The sequence below is a fragment of the Athalia rosae genome, chromosome 2 (assembly GCF_917208135.1).
Source record: "Athalia rosae chromosome 2, iyAthRosa1.1, whole genome shotgun sequence".
Classification (NCBI taxonomy): domain Eukaryota; kingdom Metazoa; phylum Arthropoda; class Insecta; order Hymenoptera; family Athaliidae; genus Athalia; species Athalia rosae.
Genome location: NC_064027.1, coordinates 17,508,600 through 17,526,293, shown reverse-complemented (window position 1 = coordinate 17,526,293; position 17,694 = coordinate 17,508,600). Strand labels below are relative to the sequence as shown.

Sequence of the window (17,694 nt, the reverse complement as noted above, 5' to 3'; positions counted from 1 at the left end):
GAGTATCCTACCTGGGGTCTATAAATGGCGCCTCGACTCGCCTCCACCGGTTTTTTCTTTATTTTTCGATGTTCGAAAGCATGAAAGATGGACCGAAGGCGAGGGTAAATTTTCGTGGAATTCCGTTTCATTCTCCCGATCGAGATCAAAGATGTTATAGGTATCGATTCGTTAGAGTCTTTCTTAGATTGAACTGTAGAGCTAGTAAAATGAGATAAAATATTAAGGTATCCTACTTTTCATTCGTATTTACTATTCGTAGCATCGATACCATCTGCTAGAGAAATCCAATATCTTCCAGTCCTGCAAAATTATGGTATCATGAGCTAAAATTAAAAAAGAAATGAGAATTCTACTACGAGATCGCGTATATTTTCAATAATGAGAGGCATATGAAGTATTGAATTTTCGAATTACATTCGGTATTAATCAGTACTCAATTTGCAAATGAGTAATAGAGTGCGCCGTTCTGATTCTCGACCGTTCCGTACTACGTAGATTCGCCATTACTAGACCCGATTGCTAATTAACTGCCCCTACTAATCAAACCGCACAGGAATGAAAAGCATTTTCTTGAATGTATCTATGTATGTGCCGTTGATCTGGTTTGACCCGTAACTAATTAATATCCTGCCGATATGTACATACAATACGACATGAGAGATACCAAATTTCCTAGAAATGTAATTACGGCGATATATTTAATATCGAAATATTTTTTTCAGGGCTGCATCGGCGGTGATATTCTTCCTAGAAATCACATGGGCAATTTCGTTATTCATCCAAGTGTGCATCAGGTAAGAAATGGAAGTTCTTAATCTATCTTCATTATACTAGTACATCTGCACCGTAAATTCTCCACGTGAAAATTCATCTTCTATATTCTCACGGAATGCTTCCATTTTAGTCCACCCATTTCTCTGTGGGTATAAAAGAAATTGCTTTTTCGGAAATTCATTTCTGATCATTGTCGACGGTTGATACCCATAATTCAATGTGTCTCGTGTAAAAATACTGTGGACACACCGGCTGAAACTACACAGTTTTCGTTCCAAGTTGGAGAGATTACCAGGAGATGAATTGCATACAACGTTAGCTAGTTTCCGCGCGAGTTGTGGGACTGAAAATACCTACACAAGGGTAACGGAAACCGTCTATCTAGTACACCCTTCCGGGTTTTCCTGACAATGAGTACGATATACGTTCGAAGCTACATACGAGGCATTCCACGTCAAACGGGTCATTTTTTCAAAAATATTCTTTCTGCTTGATGAAACTTTTTTGACGGCTGGAGGGGTTTCCGAAACCATTCTCAGACCACTTATTAACGCCAAAAAAGCTGATTGAAGTTTGGAACGTTCATCATGATTCTTTTGGTCCTCTTAGTTGCCAATGAGCCCACATAAGAATTATATTAACGAGCAGTTGAAACAGTTGCACTGGTGCATTCGGTGCAAAGAACACGAATTCTGATGGAAAACAATTTTTCACGGTCGAACAAAGTGATTGTGCCCTCTGATTTTTACGGGGTGGTTTTCAGAGTTGACAACGAGTCCATCTAGAAATCGACAAGAATTTAGAAAAATGGCGTGGTACATTCGGTACAAGAAACACAGATTTCGATAGAAAACAATTTTCGTTCACCTATTTCATCAAGTCCCGCCTTCTGTTGTTATACAGAATCATCTAGCATGCACGTGCAGGTGAGGGTTTTCGCTGAATAAAGATTCCAACAAATGGATCATGATCAGTCTTTATGTTTTTTTATTTTTTCTACAGTCGATAAAATTATCACTAATTCCATCGTACAATAGGTACATATTTTCTGCAATCAATACAAAATCTAGGGGAAAATTTCAAGCTACGTATAAACTATGAACGCACAGAACGTATGAAATTGAGTAAGGCATGCGCATAATTAATTTATTGGGCCTTGTACTGAAGCAGTACTGGCATACTACTGCCATATCGCAACACAATATCAGCAATGATTTTGCGATTTCTACCCTGTATGTATTTGGGTCAAAATTAGCGTCCATTTTAATTCCCCTAGCAAAAAATTGTGTACAGTACACAACATATATACCGCAATTGAACGCGTCTTTTTGCAACGGGCGTTCCCCTTTGTGATCGATTGATTTCCAATTGATATCACAAAGAACTTCATGTTGAATTGTTCTACACTCTGCGACGTACTTTTCATCGTAGTGCACAGCTGATTGGCTTCTACTACCGTGTATGAACGGCATGAAAATCTCACCTTTAAATGCATCATCAATGTTGTAATTCGGAATGCTCAAGGTTTATCGCTTTGTCACGGTCCTCACCTAACAAATAATACGTGTAGGTCGTGGGGACGTCTTCCACGTTCTATAACCGCCCATCCATATATCCATTTTTCACCCGAGATCTGAAATTGCCCGAAAAACAGATCAAAGCGATCAAACGCGATATCCGGAGCGCGCGTGCGGGGAGTGTATTGTCCATCAGTGAACTCGGTATCGTTATGGTTCGAGCATAATATACATAGGTATAGTATTCGACGCAACAATCCATTCGGTAACGTGTTCGCGTGAGTCGAACTGTCGCTTCGGTTCGATAGCGATTGGTCATGATTTACCTGTTGGGCTTGCTGGTTCGAAAACGTGGATTCTTCATTTTCTTATAGTGATTTTCCCGAACAAACGACCCTCCAGATGACTGTACTGCGATTTACGTTTGCGTTGCCACGTCTCTTGCATTAACGAATTATTTGGGCTATCTAATTTTGCTTCGAGACAGGTCTTGTCACGCAATTGCCTTTTTACTGCCTTTGACTTCGATCGGTGACCCTTCAAGGGCGTGCTAATGACTCTGCATATGAACAGCTCTTATAATTTCTCATCTCGTCTATGAATCCACCAATTCTCAAATTCACCTTGCTCTCCGAAACATCTTTTTTCACGAGATTGAAATAGCACTCGACGTTAGCGTTGCTGACAATCAGTCTCGTACAATCTGGTGCAACATGCTTCAGGAGAAGAGCTGACCACATTGGAACATACGGCATTAGACTTCGTGTTACACAATCTGCTACTTCCGGCGCAAAATATTCCTTGTCATTATCGGTCTCCATCAAATTACTTCCTATACTCGAAAGTTATACCGATGGAAAAAAAGAGAATCGGCATAAACTCTACCCTCGAGCCCATCGTTCGATACTGTTTCAACCCGATCGTCATCGTCTACTATCTCATTCGGAGTGTCGATATCTTATTGATCAAATGATGTAGCCCGTGAAGCTGAACTACATTGCGCCGAGCCTGCTCACGATTCGTGGTCGGATGAACCATCGTGAATGATTCGAACAATTTGTCTGAAGAATCTTTAGTGCGGGAATGTATCATCAGCGCTCCACATTCGAGAATCAAATATTTCACAAGCAAGTGTTTCGAAAACTTCTTGTGTATGTTCGTTGATACGCGCTTCTGAAAATGCGCACAGCAGGACAATTATAAAATCGGAGGTCGGGGGTGTTTCCCGCGCCAAATAAGTAAAAGCATAGTAAAAGTATATATGTAGATATATTGATATCTATGGTATAAGCTTGTTGAAGGTAATCCGTCACAGTCATCGCATTCTATTCAATCATTACAGAGTTGATCAACGCCCAACACCGATCTTCGACCACTACACGTAACAGTGGCCAGCTGATATGTTTTTCAGTCAGAAAGTACCGATATTTTTCAAGGAAAATACTAATAGATGCTACATCGTGCTCAGAAGTTACCGTTTCTGCAATAGGAATCACAGAGTTATTTTTGTTTATCACCATTGAGTAAAACATGAGTCGTTTGCATGACGTTTCTCGTGGCATTAAAATGAACAATTATGTCTTCTGCGCAGATAACATCGAGCTACTCCTCTGAGTAAATGTGCATGCACAGAGGATGGCCCGCATATCTAACGTACGGGTCTCGAGAATACTTGAGATTCTCCACCTAGAATATGTCTCTAAAATAAATTTGCAAGTTCATTGGATTGGAGGATTTTGTCGTTCTTGCAAGTTTCTTCAGATTTGGCCTTCTGATATGTTGAAAGGAGGAATCTGCCCGCCAAGTATAAAACCATCGACCAGGGCAGGTTCGGGCATTTTTCAGGCTGCACTTCGATGACAAAAGCAACCATTGTCGAATGACTTGTCGCATGAATTATGAAGGATTAGGAATCGGGGACCGACTACGCAATCGATACGGTTCAATGAGTCCTAATACTTGGCGCGAGTTTCTGGTTTTACAACGGATATTAGCGCTACGTTTCCAGTTTTGTCATCAGATAGTTGATCTCATTTTCTGACGGATCAGTTCGAACTTGTGTTATTCACTGAACTAAAAAACACCGTTCACATTTCCCAAATGAGAGCTTCATTTCTGTCAAAGAAAACAATTTTTTACTAGTCGGTTCTTTTACACATTTATAATATTTTCATGGTGGATATATTAGTCTCTGTGTATAGTAATAATAACCAGTTCGATGATGAAAAAACATTTGGCCAGAAATTGTCCCACAGATTTGGTTTTTTCATCACAGTTTGAAATAACAAACAGATTTTCACACAGAACGGATATTTAGCCCATCATGAAATTTAAAGGGGTCGGAGTAAAGAGAAAACTGATTTTAAAGAATCCAAAAAAATGTTCGAACATGGAGAGTTTTGAGAAAAGTTCAATATATCTATGCTATAACTGAGATTTCCAAGCTGTGTTTTCATGGTCATGCACTTTGTTTATAACGCAATAGATCGTTCCACCCAAAATTACTCAAGAAATCCAACCGAATACGAAATTTTTTTCGGATCCACCGGGGCAGTATATCAAAAATAGCAGAAATGTCGGAATCAGAAATTTTCATCATGATTCGTAGCTTTTGGAAATTTGAACTATTGGCATAAACAAGTGGTCTGAGCATGGTTTCTGGAGCCCTTCAAGACGTCAAAAAAGTTTCATCAAGTTAAAAAAATATTATTAAAAAAGTTTCCCGTTCGACGTAGAATGCACCCTATTACAATGGAAGTAGAATTATACTAATATTATGAAATCAGAGATTTAAAATATAAGAATGCAAGTTCCTCAGAAACTATACAAGAAAAACTCATCTCGGATTGAAGTATCGTATCATTTATCCTACTAACCAATGTCTCGTATCGAAACAGCTAGGGGAAACTCATCGAATAAAAATTCATCTCGAAAATCTCGAAAATAAATATTTATTTCATAAATGTTCAATGGTATACTTGATTATGAATTTGAATACAATGTGGCGCCAGAGAGCAAATTTGCAACTAATTTTGTTACGTATTTTGAAGTAACTGGGTCACACTGTCGCCAAAGAATGTCATTTATGCAGACAAAGCCCATGGTAAAAAAAGATATGGTACGTTACAGCGAAAACCATGGACGGATAGAATATACAAGGCGTTACGCAATAAAACCAAGCCACCATGCGCGATTTCTTTCAAGCGTTGTAAGATGTCGGAAAGTGGCATGCATGTGACTGTGTGAGGCTCATGTTCTGAATGTGATTGTATATTTTCTGGCTGTGTTATGAACAAACCGGCCCCTCAGTCACCCGTCATTATGGAATGTTCGGTTGATAATTTTGATCCAGCCGTAAAACATACTAAAAAACGTTAATTGATGGGACTTCGACGAATCGCAGTAGCCAAAGCTTTGACCGAAAACCATCGACTGGCATGCACCTCGCGTCGAAATGAGGCAGACAAAATAATTAAATTCGGTGATCTGGAAGCGCCTCATTTGCAATACGCTTTTGGAACAGTGTTTGGAACAACTAGAACAACCTGGAACAATCGTAAAAATTTAGATTTTCGAAAAGTGGGGGGCCAACTTTTCGGAGGTCTTCATTAAAGTAACTACATTTAGAAGTGCTTTACGAACTTTATTTCAATTTCGATGAATATCGGGTAATCGCGTCAATTGATAATTTGTAAATAATTGTATCCCTGATCGAACATTATTTTCGTAGCTCCGATTAGGCCTATTTTTAAAACCTATTGTACGGTACACTCGGTTGGTCAAAAGTTAACGAGATTTTATATTTCATTTACTCTATTCGTTGGAGGAATAACTAAATCTGGAAAACAGATAGAAATCAAGAAATCGAAAACTTGGAAGAAAGAGGTTGTAATGTTGGCGGATACGACCGTTTGCTGTTACAAAGTTTTAACGAAATAATGACTGAAAATGAAGTTGAAAGGTCGTATCCGCCATTCTGATAGTTATTATTTCGCCTTTTTTGTTACAATTGGTCTAGGAAACTGTGAGATCATGGATATATCCAAATTATGATTATATTTATGTATTTGATAAATATGTGTCATGACAGGATTCGTACCCCGGGACCTTAACAGAAAAAAGTGAGAGATTCGGGTTCATTATTTTTTGTTTACCAACAATTACGGACAGCCGATCATGACGTACGTTGAACACTCCAATAATTCAAACGAACAAATGACATACGTCGATAAGTAAAGATTTTGGAATAGCATTCGCATCCATGCTACAGATATCCACTGTGACAAATTACCTCACTATCTGTGAGACAACAAGACACAAGGTAATCAGTTGATAATTATCAAGTTCTTCAGTGAACTTGTGACCGAAACTACGTCGTTGATATCAACGACCAAAGAGGCAATAATTTCTGTCAAGTGTTGAATGAAGACTTCATTAGCACTATGATCCGGGATTGCTGCACAATTGTACGAAAAATTGTATGAATATTTTTGTATGGGGGATTGAATTCCCTACATAGTATTTCAGACGACTGCTATCCAAAGAGTCCAGTTTAGGCTTGAGCAGCGATCACAGTTGTACGTGAAAAATGGGGTAATGCGACAGCATGTAATCGTCCATTTCACACTATACATACGGTAAACTCTATGTCGCCTCTGAAAACCATCCCGTAAAAATCAGGGGGCACAATCACTTTGTTCGACCATGAAAAATGGTTTTCCATCGAGATCCGTTTTTTTTTGTACCGGATGTACCCGTGCAATTGTTTCAACTACTCGCTGATTCTTAGGTGGACTCGTTGTCAACTCGGAGAAACACAAGAGCATAATGAACAATCCAGTAGTCAATTTCCAAAACCGTTGGAAGAACGTTTAAAACTTCAACCAGCAGTCAAAAATCTAAATTTCCAAAAACTACGATCCGATTATTCTTGAAAAATAAATTAACAACAATTATTTGATTAAATGTTGAATTCACTGGGTATCGAGGAGTCAATCGTTCGTCATCACTATTGATATTTTTATCATAATCAAAATCAAACGTCAGATTTTCCAGAACTTTTCTCAAATTTTAAAAATTGACTATTTCTGAGATAGTTTAAACGCTTTTTGAAAATTTTGGAAAACAATGGTGAAAGGAATCCTATTTTGAAATGTTCAGGTTCTGACTTGAATAACATCATACATTAATATGCGGAAAATCTAATACACTTGACGTGGAGTACCCCATAGGTACAGTCGGAGTTGCGATTTTCTGGTAAATTGAGCGAGGATAGGTGTAGACGAAAACGGGGTAAACCCCGCAATTACGGCCAATCCAATGATCGCCGTTTCCTGATTACGTTAATACGGGTATTTCAATTTCAGAGCGACTAAATCCTCAATGTATGTATGTGCCGTTAATTAGATTCGCAAATGCGATTTCTAGAAACGCCGTGAAACTTTGGTACAGTGTATTAAACCTAATCCTGATCAAGTATTCGACCACGAATTTCTCGCGCACCTGTGTCGGCGGATAACATGAGGAATTTATTGCCGATTAGATTCAGTACGAGAAATTATTGCTTCTGTTTACATCTCGGAAATTTAAGACTGGATACATGGCTCAAACACGATCCCGCGATATCGCACAATAATTAAAATCTAGAACCCCGATGCTGTGTTTAACTTACCATGCAGGTTCAGTCAGAGTTTAGGTAAAATTTCCTTTGAATTCTTTCGATTCAACCACGGTAATCGAAAAATATTCGTTGAGTTAAAAGGTGAAAATACAATAAAATAAATAAAGAATCGAATCGCGGTCTAAAAATCTGTTACTGATCTATATGGGATGTTTTATACCTACACTCTTTAGAAAACTGGTATTTGTATTTGGTTACAGGAACGATGATTCTTTGTGTTGGGGCTGCTGGTCTGGAGTGCTGGCCATAACTAGGGGATGGCGGAGAGCTATTCTCTATCTGCCATTATCGTGCATCTTGGCTTGGAAACCGCACAGACTGTGGCTATCTTTCGTTGCTGGTGGGCTTATATCCAGTTGCCTTTTCGATATACCATCTCCGTGGTGTTGTACACGTACCGGTTTCTTACAGTTCTCCCACGTTTTTATATAATATGATTCCAATTTGTCGGTATACACTTTTTCCTGCTACAGACAAGCAAAAAGTGTATACGATCCTCTGATCGTTATATTATACCGACAATAATAATATTGACACTCGGATTATTACGTAAAGCTCGTTAGAATCGTCCTTAAAATAATGAAATAAACATATACATATACATACATACAGAGCGTACATATATATACATATACATATACATGTAGAGTAATTGTGTACGATCTCTGTCTCGACGGTGAGATTAATGGTGATTATAATTGGCTTAATTCCAGCTGCTTTGTTAGCGGTCCTCTCTTTGCTGCATATAGTGTCCAGCGCTCTTTCACGTCGAGGAAATGAACTTACAGGAAGCGCCGACTGCGTCGGTGAAAGCCTCCTTAATACTCGGCCTGAAAGTTACGATCGGTTTGAGGATGTTTTGGTAAGTACCCAGCTTAGGTAAAAATATGGTTTTTATCAGCCTCTAGACGTGCCAGAGTTGATACGGTGAACATCGCAGGACGAAGACCGTGAATGCTTTTTTTCCCAAGCATCAACCGCGAAAACGAGAAAATAAATTCCGTGACCATGATTCAATATTGATCGTTTGGAAAGTTCGAACTTTATGTTTCCCATGATTTTGATACGCTTATCGATGAAAATCCCATAACTGATTCCAACTTTGAGAAAAGAGAAACGTGATTTGGAAAAGAGACAAAAATAACGTCCTACTTCTCTCTCGAATTTCCTGTGGAGGACCCGCATACATACAGAAGATAACATGATTTCGGCAGCAACTTTTGAGGGAATTTTTCTGCCTTCAGACAGCAATCTTTGAACGTTATATCGCAAATATTAGATTGGAAAATTCCATTTTTTTTTTTTTTAGTTTACTCTCCAACCAAGAATTGATGTTTTTTTTTCAAGGTGACGGAGGTTTTGGACGACGGAATTCCAGGATCGACCTGTCGGATGGCCGAAAGTGACGGGGAAATGTGACAAGAGCGACAGCCCTCATGGGCCAGTGAATCAGACGAGGACAGCGAACCTGAGCTGAGGACATGCCAGATTGCAACCTTGTCTTAGTGTACCACGGGGCCTCAATGAGGCTGGAGTTTTAAAAAAAGATAATATGTACATGTATAAATAGAAGAAATGAACTCTCGAGACCCGGAGTGCTGTGTGGAGTGAAGTTGAGTGAGATAGGGTGTCGACACGGGTATAAATCTAGCCGCGTCGGTCGGCAGGCACGTGTAAAGGGGTGTAGCAAACTAGAAACTGACGGACTCAAAACTTGAGGCGGCGGTGTAGAATATGATTATAAACTCCGCACGTATAGGAGATATATGATACAGGAGCAATCGTGCGTAAGCTAGGTTATAAACATGATAATTATGAGCTAACGATGAGCCGTGGAATATAATTAGACGCAGACTACGTTGCAAAATTAATTGTGCCAAAATGTGTCGTGTATTATTCTTCGGGGGATGTGAGAATTCAAAGTACACATACACTTTTATACGTAACCGTGTCTATCGATATTTGAATTATTATAGTTTGAATATTAATACAATATACACGTATTTAGTAGGTATACACAAATCAACTACCAAAGTCTTATTATATTATAATTATTATTTTTACTACTTATTATTAAATATTTAAGTTATTATATGCTGTTGTACATGTATTATGGTTGATAATAAAATTACTCAAAAATCACAACTCATGTGGGTCCCATTTATCTAACATGGTTGGCTTGAATTATTCTATTTTATTATTTTTACTACCATGGGACGACTTAGATGATTGATTCATGCATTTGAATACAGAGCGAGTGATAAGTGAAATTGTTGGATATAATGAAACACCTCCATACCATACATTGAGTGTGAAGATCTTTTCATTGGTACCAAATCAACTATGACATCTTCACCTCCAGAATGAGATTATACTACAGGTTCAGTTATTTTGATATTCCATAGAATTCATGCAGACTTATCACCGATTCTAGATACATGTGACGTATACGTATAGTAATATTTGAATGCACGTCAAGTCAACCGATGTCAACAATCCATTGAAAAATAATAAGATCACTTGAAAGATCAAACATTTTATTAAACTAGAATGGTTACTTTCTGCCCCTCGATATTAGCGATAAATCTATGAGGTATGAAACAATCTGTTAAGAATTAATGGAAGGATCGATAAATACTGATAAACTCTTGGCTACGCGCATTTATGCGAAACATTAATGTAGATGGACATTTCGTCTGCTTTGAACGATGATCGTGATTCTTTCAGCACTGTTAGATCGCGTTGCGGCGATGGCTTAAAAATAAATGTACTCTAGGAAAGTTCTCGAGTATTGTTAATAAAAATTTACAAGTATCCTAAAATCTCAACTGGTCTTAAAAAATGCAACTTTATTGGTCTATTAGATCAAGCAACCTCGGGACAGTCTTTATGAGATTAGGCTTAAATTTGAAAAATTCAACTTCATATTTCCTAATATTTTTATTTTATTGCCGTGATGGATATACTATAATTTTCAATGTAAACAAAAACTTTTTTTTAAATTTATTCACTACTATTTGGTGTATACATTATAAAATGCAGGGCAGTATAATCACGATGCTCGCATATTCAACATTCAACCTAACGTCCTTGACCAGAATTTAAAAGTCCCAGGGGCATTTCAACAAAATCACGAGTGAACTTAAACTCAATTCAGAGAATCGATTAATTTTCAAATATTGAGTAACATTTCTGCTATGCAAAAAACGTGGCTATTGAGATTTAAGTTATCTATGACATGACTATACTATCATCATTATTATTATTATCATCAACTAGAATGGTTCTGAAATTCATATTTTTTTTCTCAAATATGGATTGAGGCACAGTATATGAAATATGTAATCGATATACTGCGATTGAGGGCTATATTATCTATGCTAATTATACGGACTTCATCGCATTTCATAGCCTATTGAGTTCTTTGAAAGAACTCAAATAGAATTATCGTATTGTCTCAAGCTCCAAAGAGCAGTTTACTATTCTATAAAATCCTACCAATACATACAGTTATAATTAGTAGATAAGATACATCAATAACTTTCTAAAAATATATAGCATGTAAAGTAAAAAATTAAATCAGTATCATTCGTCTTGAAAATTTAAGTACACAGCACACGCCAGATTATAGGTGAAACAAAAATGTAAAATTTTAAAGCCAACGTCTAAATGGCGAAAAGAATTTGTCCTGGTGATAATGCATCGAATTGTACCTAAGAAAGTTAAAAATAAAGATCTCGTAATAGGATAAGGGACCAACTTCTAACAACAAAAGTATGCTGCTCAAGTGTTTCATAGGGACTGACAATGAGCGAAACGATGTCGTTGAAATTTTTAAAACAACATTGGGATTACCGACGTCACAGTGATATACCGATGTCATGATGCACAACGGGAAAAAATATTCAGATGATTTTTATCAATTTCTCGCACTACAATTAACTGCTACTACTCATCTTCGGAACTTGTCAATTCATATTGCCACTACTATTGTCTAAAATACGTGTATAGTTCCTAGCAATAAGTCTCACGACACATGATTTCGATTTTGTGACTGGAAATCAAACGTGTGATTCGCAAAAAGAAATGCTCGTGACCAAATTCCGCTGAAAATATTAATAATTCGAGTTCTATTTGAAATTAGCCGAATATCGCGGCTTCCAGACCGCAAGAAACTCCTGAAGAACGTTACTATACATATGTGACTTTTGGTTTAAAGTTTCAACCACTGTGGATTGAAGTTTAAAGATGTAGAATAAAATAACTCAGCTCATGTTCTCTGCCAGGTAAGAAGTTCGTCTAGAATTTTGATGAGAAGTGGATTACCACCGAGCCTCTGGACCTCCGCCCTCGCCTTCATGTCAAGTTCCATCAGAACTTCTCTCGTATGTCCGAAGGATCCAAATTTTTCTAATAGCGTTACGCAGTACCGTTTTACCTCCACATCTGTAGTGCGGTGTCGGAGAATGTCTTTAAATTTATCGTTGAGGAATATCTCAGTAAGTTTTTCAACATAATAAAATGCGAAATACCCGTACGGTCAACGAAAATTTCATAGTTATGAAATTCACGCTATAAATCATAAACCAGGTTTACGAAATATTTTTACGGCCCAATAGACGCGTAAAGGATACTCATTATCTGCCGATCTTCGGGCTGAGTTCGTATCGCGTGGATTATCGGAAAACTGAATTTTCCCTCGGACAGATCCTCGCAGAAACTTTTGTTCTCTGTATACTGAAACATATGGCGACGTCTAGATTTCATAAACATTTTTGAAGAACTTGCATATTTAAACTCGCGCTGAACGTCCAGCGATTTTTACGAGCAATTTTAACGGGTACACGACCTATCAAACGATCAAACAATCATTACTCAATACCCGAGGTTATAAAAAAAGCACAACTCCGATGACCTAATGACTGAGATTGATGTACAACGGAAGAGTAGTAAATATTTAGCTTGAGTAACGTACTGCGCTAAAAAGTATCCCGAATATAAACTCAACGAGTTTGATAACATAAGCTCGAGCAGTTCATAAATATTTACAAAACTAGTGCAGGACAGTTGTATACAGTCAAGCGTAGAAGAAGACTGTTATACCAATGGTTTTCCGGTTTCAAAAGCTCAAGGATGATATCGATCAAAATTGATTATTGATTCAATCATGAATAATTACCTCCTGTAAACACAAATTACAGTAATCATCCCTGATTTGAAAATATAATCCTAAGATTCCCGCCAACGGTGTGAAGTCCTCTTTACAATCCGAAAATAATTGCATCAATCGCACAGCAAGATTGAAGAGACCGCCAGTTTCTGTTCACGCAAAGAAGATGATTAAAATATATTCGATAAACTTACGTAATATTTAATATTCAAGATCAATCAACAAAAAGTTCAAGGAACGATATGTGAACTGAGAAAAAAAAAAAAAAAACTGAATCTCATTATCTGCATAGTAACTCACTTCTGATCGTCATTTCTCTGTACTCTTCTTCAGAAGGGCAAATGTAGTTGTCTCGCCAGTAAATTTCCATTCCCTGCCCCCTGTGTAGTTCGAGTAACTGTTCCGTGTAAACCTCGGTAGCCTGTTCAGCGATATGTAATTGGGTATTTCATTTGATTTACAAAGTGTTTCGTTAGAATTGCTCATACAGGCTCGATTTTTCGAACACAAAAAGCTTGGGGAAGAAAGAAAGTTGCGATGCTCAAATCGAGCCAGGTAGCATCGCCGAAACCAGGATAAGGTCACAATTCAATTTTCCTCAAATCCCAAAATGTGGTGGTTCAAACTAACTTCTGGTAGCCAAATATAATTTTATTGTTGCAGTTGAGTACCGCAGGCTTGTAACGTGTACCATAAATACGCAAGTCCTTCGACACTTACGGCTAATGCTAACTTATTTTCAAGTTCTAATTCCAGCATAATTACTCCAATCCTTGTACTAACTCCGTCACTCTTGTACTTTTCCATCGAGAATTGATCGACCTTTAAGTTTCCGAACAGCAGAGTTATGGGATACTTTCTGCAAAACTAAAGCTGACCATTGCCGACTGACCTTGTCGACGCCGACCATTGGGTCAGATCGAGCATTGCAACTTACTTTCCCCTATGCAGTCTCCGGGCCCCCCACCCGCAGGTTTTGTCTGAAACTTTTTGTGCCTTGCGTCGCTCATTCGTTTTTCAAAAATCAAACCTACATGAGCAGGTCAATGGAACCACCCTGTACAGAATGTACATAGATAGATATCATCGCTATTGACAGTAATTTCTGATGGACGTGTTAATTCACCTCAGGATGATTCAACGCCAAAACTTTTTCGAGCGCGATGAATAGTACGTAATTCGCAGCATTAATGGTGCTGGCAACACCATAAATTGAGTGTGCCACAGGAATCCCACGCCTCAGAATAGAGTTATCTTGGATGTCATCTATCCTACGAAAAAACAGGAATGTCTTATACCAAAATAATCGTAGGATGTTCGAACTAGATGGTGTGAATATTTACACAGATGGTTAGTATGTGAATACATGGATGTGAGTACAACATTGTGTATCGTCATCGAAATTCGCGGTGTCAAAAACTGCAGATTCCAATGCATAATTTTTCTGTGAGGTCATCAGTTTCTCCGAAAAAAGATGGCTAGCATAAAGAGGGTACGAGTGCAATACTCGATGTAATTTTGGAATAGGTATGATTTTTCCAAAAAACCACACTTCCTCTGTCAAGATGTGTCGGAAAAAAAGGATTGTCTTGATGAAGCGAATAATGCATCCATATAGCATAGATACATGTATCGAACCAATATATCGAATTTCATCACTAGTACGATTTTTGAACGAACCCCATCATCAATTATCGCAAAAATGTCACTCGCGCCTGCTGCAATACTTCGCGAAAGATATGAATAAAAGTTTCATCGAATGAATAGATCTTGAAGGATAAGGTCGGAAGACACGTAGAATTATAAAGATGCAGCGTCATGCAACGTCAAGGCATAAAACTATTATCAGTACGTTCGTAGATTCAAGACGTTTGCGATTGTCGTATCATACAGATTAGTTGAAAGCTTTTAAAAATTAATAAACGTAGCGAATGAATCATTGAAGTCCGCTAAAGCAAAAAGTAAAAAACGATACAATTGTATATATTCATTCAAAATATCTATCATTCAAAGCAAATAAGAAATATCTACCGAATAAACTGATCTGCTTTCACTGAAAAGACGAACTTCGGAAGCGTGTCACCGTAGTTACGTATAGCAAGTGAATCTTCTTGACGTACGACGAATTTTTGCGGATGCCTGTTCAGCAACAATTTTTTTGTTAACTTTTTATTTCAGTCAAGACAGAAAAAAACACCTACTCCCCAGGTATGCGTATCGTACGTTATTGTCTTCGGAGATGAAAAACCAACGATCTCTCGATTTCTTTGAACGACCAAATGCCACTGGTACCTCGCGGGTGGATTGCATGCGCAGCAGGAAGCACGCTCTCATTAAAAAAAACTGGATATACATATACGTTCATTAAGCAACTTCATATTGCGGTATAATTTGTACAATTTTTAAAGTACAAATACTTTTCATACAAACAGATTAATTTATTATGTGAAGCAGTTGAGAAAATCGTCGAGTTTGTAGGATCGATTAATTCGTTGAAAGTTGTTACGAGGTGGGTATACGAAGGTATTGTACGTGGTAACTAAAAGTTGTGATGTTTGGTCTCGTGTTTCGTTTTTCAAAATCTAACATTTTATGTATACTCACAAAAGACTAGAGTTATGGAGCATCTGGGTGATATCGCCGACAGCATGTAGTTTGTCCTCGCGTATTTTTAGCCAATAATTAAAAGCATGGGCTAATTTTGCTCTGATCTGTTTACCAGGTACTTGAAGGATATAGGTAAACGGTTCCAGCAACTTCTGCAATTCGATAACATTTAAAAAGTTGTTTATGCACTAAAAAATTGTAAGACATAAAGACGATAAAAGAAATATTGTTTTCGAACAGCTATACCTTTCCTATAGTAAACACAGAAAAACTAGGTACGAAAGCAAATTTATAAATCGGACGATTGACTAGCAGACGACTTCAAAGCTTGATTTGCAAATAGACCTATCGTCATTTTTATCTTCTTTAATTGTAAGATATGAAGTACGTCTACTGTACGTATATACATGAGTACATTAAATAAGGGTTGAAACATGTGAAAACTAAACCTTGAACAGATCCAAATATAATGAATAATTTGAAAAAAATATTTAGAGCGTTCCACCGTTTGCAGACTGGTTTTTGTCGTTCGTGCTATATTTACGGTTGATCTACAACAAAGCTCAATAATTATATGAGCACGGAGAAATTTCTTCGGCTACTTGAAACCATAAGCAATGTGACTGACACCCATGAAACAATAACGATGATATAAACCGTGCAACGTGGAATTTTTTGCCATGAAAATTCAATAGTTTTTCAATGCAGCTTTCTTTATCGAAGCTGTCGTACCAAAAATTATTTTACCAACGCTCGAAAGATGCTGTCCTTGGAATTGAGGTGTAAAAAAGGAAACAATTCTGGGAGTTAATGTTCGTTGTTTTGAAATTAAGAATAGCTGTCATTTCAGGGAGATTAAATAAACAATAAAGAGCGATAAATTGGTCAATTTGATTAAAATTATCGTATGCGAATTGTGCTGATTGCTATATTTGGTTTGCTTGATATTTACGTCAGCGCAAAGGATTAAAATTAAAACCGCAATTAGTAAACTGATACCACCCACGCATTCTATAATCCATAGGCAATATAAATGTGCGACAATAGCAATAGCTCTATTGATCAATTAACACTTGGGATTGATTACAATGACGGAACATTATTGGCAAAGAACAATCATTGTTTATGAACGTAGGACACAACATTGGCTGTTTAAATTACAAATCAGCTGATGACAGAGAAATAAACAACCGCAAGATATGTCGTCGGTATTGAACTAACCTCATCTTGCTTTTTGTCTCCGCTCTGCGAATACGGCACACTGCTTTTGTCCGTATCCATAACTAAATTTCTGGCTCGTTCAATACGTAGAACACTAGGTGAGAACCACTGTAACCAAATTTATGGAAGTGTACGTTTATTTGCGATATCTGGGAACAACAAAAATTCATCCACGCCGCTCGACAACAGACAGACCACTGGCGGGCTGCTTAATCCTACGTCGTCTGCTCCTCTGGTAGTAGACCATCGGTAGACCAATGCTGATGCCATGGCCGTCCGCATATACAGATCCCGCAATCGACGGGAGGGGGGGCGGCCATCTTTGATTCTCAGTGGCGGGAGATATGAGTCCCTTCGATCGTTGACTGAAATTGATCACGATCAATCTTCAGTCAAGGACACGATTGATACGTTGACTTATGATTGGTAATTGATCCGATGAAAGATCGAAAAATTGCTCTGCGAAAGTTATTAAATCCATTAAGTCGTGAAAAATGAATTCCTGATAGAAAGACGAGATCACGCCGGACGTTTCGTTGCCAATGAGACTCAAAAATGAATTTCACTTCTGAAAAATACCTGACGATATATACTTTTTGGTTGTCGTTTCGTTTCATCGCATATCATGGTGCTTGCATACCGCAGAATGCGCGCGCGGCTTATCAGATATTTATTGTAGTTTGGTGCGTCGGCGCGTCCCGGCATCAAATATCCTTTTTTTT

At 37.8% G+C, this 17,694-nt stretch overlaps 2 protein-coding genes across 4 annotated transcripts in view; one reads left to right on the top strand and one right to left on the bottom strand.

The window, feature by feature from the left end:
* Positions 1-10,119, top strand: part of LOC105692059 — a 51,514-nt gene extending 41,395 nt beyond the window's left edge. The window contains exons 3-6 of the mRNA XM_012410979.2: positions 726-797; positions 8,175-8,314; positions 8,688-8,836; positions 9,322-10,119. Coding sequence (XP_012266402.2) covers positions 726-797; positions 8,175-8,314; positions 8,688-8,836; positions 9,322-9,393 — 433 coding nt within the window. The 3' untranslated portion in view covers positions 9,394-10,119. The remainder of the gene's footprint in view (positions 1-725; positions 798-8,174; positions 8,315-8,687; positions 8,837-9,321) is intronic.
* Positions 10,120-11,456: 1,337 nt separating this feature from the next.
* Positions 11,457-17,226, bottom strand: LOC105692058 (geranylgeranyl pyrophosphate synthase). 3 transcript variants are annotated; one of them, XM_012410976.3, is made up of 8 exons: positions 16,973-17,226; positions 15,749-15,903; positions 15,176-15,283; positions 14,271-14,415; positions 13,445-13,565; positions 13,154-13,293; positions 12,609-12,711; positions 11,457-12,444 (listed from the first exon to the last, which is right to left on the bottom strand). In XM_012410976.3, exons 1-8 carry the CDS (start codon positions 17,030-17,032, stop codon positions 12,245-12,247), a joined length of 1,032 nt encoding a protein of 343 aa, XP_012266399.2. In that variant the 5' UTR covers positions 17,033-17,226; the 3' UTR covers positions 11,457-12,244. The 3 variants fall into 3 exon arrangements, with proteins under 3 accessions (XP_012266399.2, XP_012266401.1, XP_012266400.1); XM_012410978.3 differs by lacking the exon at positions 15,176-15,283 and having other exon boundaries at positions 14,271-14,410; positions 16,973-17,224; XM_012410977.3 differs by lacking the exon at positions 15,176-15,283 and having other exon boundaries at positions 16,973-17,223.
* Between the last annotated feature and the right edge of the window lie 468 nt (positions 17,227-17,694).

Excerpts from the sequence above, each read along its gene's own strand:
- LOC105692058 (XM_012410976.3), bottom strand. The coding sequence starts at position 17,032 with ATGGATACGGACAAAAGCAGTGTGCCGTATTCGCAGAGCGGAGACAAA. Across the intron at positions 15,904-16,972 it reads GAGACAAAAAGCAAGATGAG|AAGTTGCTGGAACCGTTTAC; the intron begins GTTAGTTCAATA and ends ATCGAATTGCAG. Across the intron at positions 12,712-13,153 it reads GTAATTTGTGTTTACAGGAG|TATACAGAGAACAAAAGTTT; the intron begins GTAATTATTCAT and ends CATATGTTTCAG.